Source organism: Chiloscyllium plagiosum, chromosome 7 (assembly GCF_004010195.1).
Source record: "Chiloscyllium plagiosum isolate BGI_BamShark_2017 chromosome 7, ASM401019v2, whole genome shotgun sequence".
In the NCBI taxonomy this organism is placed as follows: domain Eukaryota; kingdom Metazoa; phylum Chordata; class Chondrichthyes; order Orectolobiformes; family Hemiscylliidae; genus Chiloscyllium; species Chiloscyllium plagiosum.
The window spans coordinates 9,708,939-9,719,526 of record NC_057716.1 but is presented as its reverse complement, the minus strand read 5'-3'; the positions used below and the strand labels follow the sequence as shown (position 1 = coordinate 9,719,526).

General features: G+C 38.2%; 1 protein-coding gene across 1 annotated transcript in view; it reads left to right on the top strand.

The window, feature by feature from the left end:
• The first annotated feature begins 541 nt into the window (after positions 1 to 541).
• The window catches only part of LOC122551297 (ETS translocation variant 5-like), a 28,547-nt gene continuing 18,500 nt past the window's right edge, over positions 542 to 10,588 (top strand). The window contains exons 1-5 of the mRNA XM_043692996.1: positions 542 to 703; positions 1,154 to 1,323; positions 1,509 to 1,596; positions 1,704 to 1,751; positions 1,873 to 1,926. Of these exons, the coding sequence (XP_043548931.1) occupies positions 1,276 to 1,323; positions 1,509 to 1,596; positions 1,704 to 1,751; positions 1,873 to 1,926 (238 nt within the window). The 5' untranslated portion in view covers positions 542 to 703; positions 1,154 to 1,275. The remainder of the gene's footprint in view (positions 704 to 1,153; positions 1,324 to 1,508; positions 1,597 to 1,703; positions 1,752 to 1,872; positions 1,927 to 10,588) is intronic.

The window sequence follows — 10,588 nt, the reverse complement described above, 5'->3', positions numbered from 1 at the left end:
CATTGAATGTTTCCTGAGCCCAGTGTCAGATCCCAGCTGCGCATTTTAAAACGTGTCACTCGCACATCTTGGCTACTTGAGAAAGTAGATGTGTTGATTAATGCCACAGTGCAACGGGGTCGGGCTTGGGCAGTGCTTTTGGGTTGTTTATGCATGCGGTCTTTTAAGTGCTGTTTGTGACCTTGCAAGTGTCCAAGCTGCACCGTGAGCCTCTATTATGATCTCTAGTCCTTCAATGGCGCAGTTACTCAGCCCTGACCAGATTTTCGTGAATGAAATTCGTCATCAGGCCAGTTATCAATCAGGGGCGCGCCCCGCCTCCTGATTGGCGAACACCGACCTATTTTGTGAATGTCGAACAAACACATTCGGGGTCTGCCCAATCGGAGCCATGGACTCTTCAATTCCGTTTGCCCATTGGCGGGCCAGCCTTTTCAACGAGGACCAACGGGTGGGTTCGCAGAATGATTGGCGGTTCCGTTGACCAATCGGCAGCGGTGGTGGGGTTGGGTGCGCGAGCCCGAGTTGCCTCTGGGGGGGAAAGAAGTCGCGTTCACTTCAACTGAGCGAAAAAAAACCCCATTCAACTTTTTTGTGAGCGGCGATCCGGGAGTGCAAGTGCCTGGTGTTTCTTTAATTTGTACAAAGTGCATTTTTCAAAAAAGAAAAATCATTCACTAACATAATACAAATAATTTCATAGGTAAGCAGCAATGATATCTTGATTAAGACTTGTATATATATTTTTTAAAAACAGGGAAAACTGAAAAAGGGGGGGGGGGGAAACTAAGTGTTGCATCTTAAAAAAAAACTAAGCATAGATGCTAACCAGAGCCTTGTGTTGCAAATGTTCGCCATTTTCTTCAGCACGTCTTAATGTAACTGGAGCAGTGAGGTGCTGCCTGTCGATGTGATTTTTGTGCAGATAAGCGAAGGGTTTTTTTTTTCACTGAGGTGTACTCAGGGCGCCCTGAGTTCAAAGGCTGCTGAAGAAGCGAGTTGTTGGTTGTGTGGGAGGCGGTGGGTGGCTGGGGCTCAGCTGTGTGTTTTTTGTGAATGGGGCGCTCGGATCCCGTTACGCTCCTACCTGTGGCCAGCCAGCCAGCCAGCCAGCGAGCTTCTCCCATTCATAATTTTCTCTCGTCTCTCCCAGGAGGAGCTGCAGAGCAAAAGGAAACAAAACAACTACGGAAAAAAAATACGCCACTCAATTGCGTTCTGCGAGTCCATGTTAATGGTTTGTAGCAGGACTTTTAAGAGAACACGAGCTACAAAATGGACGGATTTTACGACCAGCAAGTTCCTTTTATGCACAATGTACCGGTGAGCAAAAGAAATATTCACCTTTTCTTTGTTTTGAAGAAAAATCCTACAATCGGGATTAATTCTTAAACATTAAGAAAGTTGCACGGATTTGTGCTTTTGGAGATGTGTACGTTTCAGTCCATTATTTTTATGTATTATTCAATTACTCACTTTCCTACGTGGATTTTAATTGGTTTTCTCAGAAAACACACGTGGAAGAGCTTCGCGGCCGACAAGTGAACGACAGAAAAAGGAAATTTGTGGAGACCGATCTTGCTCATGATTCGGAAGGTAAGTAACTGCCGTTGAAGGTCTAGGTGTGCAGGCAGTAGTCACTTTTCTGATTCCGCCGTAACGACCTGCTTCTTCCTTACTGGTGATCTGTTTGACTTTTTCAGAACTTTTTCAAGATTTGAGCTTGCTACAAGAAACGTGGCTAGCAGAAGGTAAGCAGAGCGTGTTTCTAATCATCTCAAGCTGTCATCGCATATTTATGTTTTTTAGTTATGAAATGTTCATGTAGAAATGCTTGACCTTGAGATACCAATTATTTTTTTTCCCCCGCAGCCCAAGTTCCCGAAGAAGATGAACAGTTTGTACCAGACTTCCAGTCGGTTAACTGTAAGTATTTTCTTAGTGTAGCGAAGGTGTCGGTAATTTCGTTTCATGTGGTAGCTATCCTAATGCATGTGCTGTGCTGTAATAACCTATTCCTTGTTACCTAGAAATGTTTTGGATTTAGCCCTTTTGTAGAATTCCTGCTAGGATTTCACCAATATTGGTTCTAAATATTCTGGGAAAGTGTATTGATATCTAACTTAAGGATCTAACTTAAGCCCAGGCAGATTGCAGTATTTGAAATTACAGTATGTAACTTTTTAAGATCAATAACTATTATTTTTAGTTTTTTAATTAAATGTTTACATCTGTTATATCTCTACCCCTGCTGTGTTGATCCTGTTGAGATGCATATTTTTCAGTGAGCTGGATGTAATCGTGGTTCAGATTTGCACTGCAATTTAGAATCTTTTGGTCAAATTGTGATTATAGGATAGTGGAGCTTTCTAAAAGTTTGCATTTCTGATTTGATCACTTCTAAATGCTTTTCACTGAAACCTTACAAATATATTAATATACAGGGACTCATTTGAACTGCTTAGGTCTTTTCATGAAAAGTGGTATTTTGAATGTTCATACCTCCATGTTGGATGAGTATTCAGCAGTGTATGCTAACAGTAATTGTCATGTTCCTGGGAGTAGATTTAAAATAGTAATACATCGAAAAATCTTTGTGCCACCTAATTCCAAAGCAGAAAATGAAAATTCATGGTGTATAAATTAAGTATAATTTGAGGAAGGGAACATGGCTTTCATTTAGCTTTCTTTAAAAAAGGTACCAATATTAAACTACCAGTTCCTGTCTCTCAATTCTGACATCTATCAATGTTAGAAACTTTTAACTTGTCTTTCTTTTTAGATTTCAGTTGACTAACACTCAGTGACTGCAGATTTCTCTGGGATCCACTATCTCAATCCTATGACCTGTTTCGATGACTAATTCTATATAAATAGATTCAGTGGAAAATGAAGATGTGATCTGTTGTTTGCCTTTGCGTCCTTTCATTTTTGGCTCCTTGGGAAATTGTAGACTCTTGTAACAATCATGTGACCCCCCCCCCTTGATATTTTGGGTGTTGAGAGGAGAGGTTGGCACAAAGCCAGGACCCTTCAAGTCATGCCTGTTCAAATGGCAGCCCCAGGAGTGTTTGATATTAACTCTTTACTGGCTTGCTGAGATGAATTGGCTGCAGAAGTCCAATTTCGCCTGCCTTCATTTTATATTGTTAACCCTGGAGACCCTAAATATATTTGAATCAGATGGTTTACTAATATTTATTTATTTATATTAGACACTGATCAAGAACCATAACTGAAACTTGACTATCTGATAGCAGCTCTAAATATTAGTCATTGCGATTTGTCTCTGGCTTTGAATAGCTTCCTATGTATGTTTTTGTTTCCTTTTATTGTGGTGAAGCTTACCACAGTGGATCAGTCACGGTCATTAGTGAAAAGATGAAAGACTTGTATTTAACTGGTGCCTTTCATTACCAAAGGATATTCCAAGTTGACAGCCAGTGAAGTTCTTCATGAAATGTAGTCATGGCTAAAATATGAGAAATACATTTTGTGAAGTAACATTAGTTTTTCTTTCTAATATCTTTGTTTAGTTATGCTAAGGCTTGCAAATGCTGTCCAAGTAAAAATGTTCTGCAACTGTACTGTTTTCTTCTTTACTTGGTCTTGTCATAAGTATAGCATAAACTAACTGGATTTCCCTCTGTTTTATTTTAACCCAAAATATTAAATGTGATTGTTTTAAGTCAAGAGCAATTGCTCTTTGTTTTTAACTTGTGCCAGTTGATGGAGGAATTGCAGCAGATGAAACTGCTTTATTTGGCAGTTTTTTTTTTCATTTTCTAATTGAGATGTTAGGACACATCTCTCTAGGTGGGACTTGAACGTAGGTCTTCTGGCTCAGAGATAGAGATATCACGACAATAACTCCATTTGGATGATATTGTTTGTGTAATATTGCTGCCACATGGAGAAGTTTAACTAAGCATGATAGTTATTGGAACTGTATGGTAGAATGGGAGTGTGGATTCAATTCCTATTGGAATTTTTGATCTCAGCTGTACCATTAAGTATTGCTGATGATGACTTCTGTATATTCCCAATGGCCAGTGGCAGTAGCACAAGGAGAAATATGAACAGGTGGCCTGACTGCTCTTTCAGGGAATAAAAAGTGGCATGAGGGCAGCTTGAGGTGATGGGAATGTGACTGAGTGTGGAGAGCAAGAAAAGAGAGTCCAGGCGAATATGATCAATGACTTTGTCTAAATAAGGATCCTAAAACTGACGTAATAGCAAAGTTCCTTTGCAGAAAATCAATGCAATTATAACCCTTTTTTATTGGTTATGAATAGTGACTTTCACCGAGAACATTTGTTCCTTGAGTCTATTTTTAATTTAAGTGAAGCTTGAACAGAGAAAATGTATGCCTTTGTGCAATTGCAGAAAATAACAGCAATGCCAGCATTTTTAATTTTTCCCAACGTAATCTGGGTGAGAACTGTATCTTGCCTGTTCACTTCTCTGCTGAAACATATCTAAGCAATACATAATACTGTCACCCCAAGTTTCTCAGCAGATGCTTGTTGGAATGAAATGGCATTCTTCAAAAAAAAATCTGCTGTTGAAGCAATTTGTACCACTGGAAACAATGCTATCTTTCTTAATGCACCAGTGTTCTCTTCATAAATTGTGTTGAAATTTGTTATTCAGAATGCTGTTTGTGCATTAAGACTGCATTTTGTTTTTCTTTTAATTTTTTCATTCCCCAACAACTCAATTTCACTTCCATTCACTATGGAGTGCTTGCACATGAGGTGATTATCAAACTGGACCAGAGGTAGTAAGCTGAAGAGCATGGTTTTGTTTCTTCATATGGCAATCCACTTTAATGGTTCTAATGAAAATAGAAAGCTAACCTTGATTTCCAAATCTAATAAGCAAAGCAATTTTGTATTTTAAACAAATATCTCTCTCATCAGCATAACAATATGCCTATCCACTGCACTATATTGCATAATCTCCTCAGTATGTCGTTCCTGATGTTCCATGTCTTTGCTTGTGCTCTGGATCCTATTTACCAGCGTAAGCCTATTACAGTTCTTACATTAAGGATGTAGAATGAAGGATTTTTACACACAAAATGCACACTTGATCAATTTCAAGATTACTTAGCCAGCTTCTACCATTGTAAATAAAGTTGCTATTCTTTAACAAAAATATACCAAATTAGAAGCTCTAGGTGCATTGCTAAAAGAGTGCTTGGTTCAAATTCAGCAGGCTTTTTGTTCAGTCTGGGTGATCAGGTGCTGCTGATCAACCCAAACCGATTTAAGGCTTTATTTGGTTGTCATAATACTATAATGTTTATTGGGTACAGTAATGAGGTCTTCAAATGTTTGCTGAAGGCTTTTTTTTAAAAAAAATGCACGATGAGGTTTAGGCTTTAACTGATTTCTAGTCTATAAAATCATTTATTAAAGCATGTTTCTTTATCTACTTAGATGCATTTGGATAGTATTTAACTAAAGGTCAGTTTTCTGAAGGTGTGCTGTTATAGTCTCGATGTGTCAAGTCAGACTGTCCCAGCCCTCCAATCACTCCAGCTGGGGAATTCACTTGGAGCAATGTCTGCTGATCTGCCATGTGTGGCTTCAGTGTGATCCTTTGGTGTAACAGTGCCAGGTTCAAACTCAATGCAGCAAGAGCTGCTACGGTTCACTTTGTTATGCAATGCCACCTCCATTTACGATGGCAGGAGCTGGCTAAATGCTCTTGAAATTGATACCAAATACATTCTCATTGTTCGTAGAAACTTCTCCTTTTGCATCCCTAATGCCTGTAGTGTGGTAGGGTTGTGCTGGTAAATAGGCTGGAAGAGGCGAGCCCAGATGTGGCTGAGATATGAATGATGGCATTGAACAGTTTGTCGAGTAATGTGATGAGTGGCCATACTTTTATGCTAGTATGAGAAGAATGTTTGTTTTGTTTTGTTTCCATGTATCCCAATTCTATTTGAAGCCTTTAGGTTCCACAGTGCATGAGTTTAACAGTACTCAAAAGAATCACTTAATGCACTTTACACCCTCCAGAGCTGCCCTGACCTTTTGTGTTTGCACTACTGTTTGTATGTCCAGTTGTTGATTGTTACTCTATAAACTGTTCAGTGCCATCATTCATATCTCAGCCACATCTGGGCTCGCCTCTTCCAGTTTATTTACCAGCATAATCCCACCACACTTAGAGGCATTAGGGATGCACAAAGAGAACTTTCTATGAACAATGAGAATGTACTTGATATCAATTTTAAGATCCTTAATCTTAGTGAGAGTTAAGGTTATTGGCTTGGAACTGTGTCAATATTTAAGCAGGAGAAGAAAAATTCTGCTGAACTTGTAACTTTCAGATAAGCACTGTTGTGGTTTGGGTGATGGCTATCTTTGATTCAGTACTTTATTGATACGGCTGGAGGCATAGCCTAGGTTGGGAGATAAAAATTGTCTTTTTAAACCAGGCATGATATAATTAGCATGTTCTAATGGCAACTTCCTCAACAGAGCAAATTTTATATGTGGAAACTAAAATAATGTAAGAAAATGGCAATAATAAAATGTTAATTATGGAAATAAACCACTGTTAAAGTTATTATCAACAAACTCATTTTTCATGCTGTGCAGCTCAAGTAATCCAATGTTCGTATCTTCATGTTCCATTTAAGTTTTCTAAAGTAGGAAGAATTGTTGTTCTTTTCTCCAATCTAAGAATAGCATTTTGTAATTTTCTGATTTTGTTTTATTTTCCCCTTTTGTTTGGAGTTTCCTTTGGCCTCTGCAGCTCACTATCTACATATCACTTGTAATCTCCCTGAAGTGTGCTGTACTCCATCTATTGCTTTGCAAATCAGCAGAATGTAAAATGTCTTATGTAGTGGGAAGAAATGATAATGACAAGAAATGAAATTGCGCATGGTCAGAACTTCACAAACCTCTCATTTAATGTAATGGAGCAATTGGATTTTGGTGAATGAAGCAAGTCATATTTTGTTGGTCACGTTACGTTACATTTGCATGCTTTCAGAAATCAATAGATTTCAGGTTGCACGCTGAAATTTCAGTTGCATAATTGTCTACGAGTTCATTGGTTTCAGAAAAAGCAACACAAGTTCATTCATTGAGTCCTTTTTTTTCAAATGCATACATTCAACTCAACTGCAGAGGCCTTCTGAACTGACATCTAACGTAGGCAATTCAGAAGTTAGTGTATACTGTCTTGACAAAGCTGCAAAATGCTTTCCAGTTTTCAGTAATTTGAAATTGTTCTATTAGGGACTCTAACTTACCATTGATCAGCTAGTTCTAATTCCAACATTTCCTGTTTCTGCCCCTTCCTCAACCTACGTGCTACTTAAATCTCACCTGTGCTTTTGTTGTCTTTTAGTCTCAACTAATTGAATGTTCTCCTAATCATTTTCTAGTCTTTCCCAATTCCATAAACTTATCCAAAGCAGTATCCTGACTTGCACCACTCATTATCCCTGTGCTTGCCAATGTACAGTGACTCGCAGTCCCTGAAAGCTTCCATTTTAACACCTTTCACCCTAGTCTGCGAAACCCTCCATGTCTTTACACTCTATCTTTATAACCTCCTTCTCCAATTTACCATGAACTCCAATTCCACTCCTGTCAGCCTGTATCTTTCCTTCATGCCATCGCTATTGGCTGACTTCAGCAATCAGTGCCTGAAAGTCTGCTTGCTCTACATGTATATCCCAATCCATGCGCGCTCTCCATTTTATGAACTTGTCATTCCTCCACCGCTCCCCACCCCCGCACTAAAACCAACATCATTTATCACATACTTGTCACCTGTCTAAGCACTACCACCTTATCTCAAAACTCACTGTTTTGTTTTGTTATCATCTTTAGTGCCTCGGAATGTTTTACTATGCCAGAAGGCAACATAAATGGATATTGGTGTAATTTGTTACATATTTAACGTTTATGACAATATAAAAGGAATTGAGACTTTATAAAGTGGAAGATTTTAGGGTTTAGGATGAGTACATTTGAATGTTTCTATTGTTGGTTAAGAACTCATTGGTGCAACATTTGCTCCTCATCCCAGTCAATGCCAATTGATTTGTAGGTTTTGGGGTAAACGTGAAATCCTGCTTTGTGAAGTGTAAGCTAGTAATCTTTTAATTTTCTAAAGTGTGATGCTTTAACAGGTGTTAGGAAAGTACAGAGTGCAATAATTGGTAAGCAATCTTTTGACTTTCCTTTGGTGTGATAGTGAAAAGTGCTGTCATCAATGACAGATCTTTCTACAAATGACACGTTCTAGTCATGACTGCAGACTAAAGGTCCAAAGTTGACACAAGCCACCATGACTAAAAGACAGCAAAGCTGAAAGCTACTGAGAAAATACAGCAGTAGCTTAGCTTTTGAAAGCTATAGCAAGCATATAAAATATTTATTTATACATCCTATTATCTGTGTACCCCATTTACAAACTGAAAACCTAGCTCTTGGTAAAATGCTTGGAAATGGGGCTACCAGTAAGCCCCATTTGATTTTCAACTTCAGTGTATACTGAGTGAAACTAGTCTATTAACAATGCATAATTTTCCTCCACTTACAGACATTAGAAGAATTTTTTTATTTTAACTGCAGCAGTTGTATATAATTACAAGGTGGATTATCAATTTTTTCCTCTGATAATTTTAAGTAGATTTTGTTTGCGTAGTTGAATTTCTGTAGTTAGTCACCAGCTGTGTTTGTGAAGCTTATCAGCTTATTCGTCTATTGGGAAGTCATCCCTTGGTGAACTGTTGTCATCTGCTTAGTGAAAAGATGGATGGAAGCAATTAGCCCAGGACCATCACTTATAGGTCCTACAGTACAGTTTGTTTTCTGGATCTTCCTTGGATGATCATTTGCTGTAATTAGTGTTTGGAACTGATTGTGTTTCAATGATATTGTGCCACAATTCAGCCATTGTTAGTGTGCACGGATGTTTGGTTGCTGTTCTCTACCACTTTGGCAGTTGAACTCATTTTATTTTGTGCCAAAAATGTTTTTAGAAAAGGGTATCTCCTGATACCAAGCTGTCAAATATAACGTAACTGAGTGATCTACAACAACAGTATTTTTTTTTTTCCCCCACTTCCTTCTATTCATGTGATCACGAAGATGGCACAGGGCTGGTCCCAAGTTGCCATTCTTTGTGGATAAATGTAAGCATTGTGACAGGTTTTTTTTTGTTCAAAAAAAAAGACCCTAGACATAATAACAAAAATATGAACCTCTGATTTGCTTCTGTGCGAAATAGTGTTAACTTGTGTATTATATCTGTAACTATTATTTCATTCTGAAGTGGCAGCTGTTCACAGTTCTCATCCAGGAATATTGAGCAGTTACGTAAAGCTATGAGAATAATTTACTTCTGTTCACTGAGTGGTAGTTTAGCAAAATGATAGGATTTTAACAGTCGAGAGAGAAATATGAGTGTATTTTCTGACACACAGGCATCTTCTTGATGCAATGGTGAATACTCCATCTTCAGAAAGCATTTTTAACAATGGCTTAGGTGAAGCATATTCCTCCCAGTTCTCTCTCAACTGGGGATTATTACATTTTCATTACCAAAATGCACAAGAAATACTGACCTGAGTGATAATCTTGAAGTTACAGGTAATTTTTTTCAAAAAGCTAATTTACATTCCTTGAGAAGGATTGGAATCTCTCTCCGTGGAGTGAAATGCAAACTTGGAAAGATCATTAATCAACTCACAAGGTGCAAGGGTCAATGTCTGTCCTTTTATGAATGGCTGCCATCTGTAAACCATTCACACACATTCTGGAAGCATTTCTTCACAGTAAACTTTGAGCTTTGGAGCATGACAGTTAGATCTGCCTTCTGTAGTAATACTGATGTACTACAATACAACAAGCGAATTCATCCCTGCTGTAAACTGAATTTTGTTGAGACTTTTAATGTATTTGACATCAAAGTGACATGTGACAATTAATTTTACAACATGCATTTAAATATTTAAAGATGTGCAATAAATTCATAAACTGCCATTGTGGGTTATTATAGATTAAAACCTATCATTTAACTGAAAATCAAAGTTGGTTTCCTTCACCTTCCCAAGTTAAAGAAATGAGTTTGATTTACAGAAATTAGTTTTTATCTTTCCTAGGACATTCATTATTTATCCTCTCCTCCTTTTTAAAATATCGAGGAAGTAGGGCCACTCAAGGATAAAGGAGAGAACTTGTGCGGAGGCAGAGCATGTGGGTCAGATCCTAAATGTGTACTTTGTGTCAGTATTCACCTAGAAGAAGGTGAGATTAGTGTGGAGCATGCTAATATGCTACTGTATTTTGAGATCAAGAAAGTAGTAGTGTTGGGTCTCTTGAAGAGCATTAAGGTGGATAAGACCCCAGGGCCCAATGGTTTCTATCCCAGGTTACTGAGAGAAGCAAGAGAGGAGATTGCTGGGACTTAACCTATAAGACCTATATCCTCATTAGCCGCTAGACAGGTCCTGGAGCAATGCCGAGTAGCTAATCTTGTCCCTCTGTTCAAAGATCATCCTGGAAACTTTGAATCAATGAGTCTTATATCAGTTTTTGGGATGTTA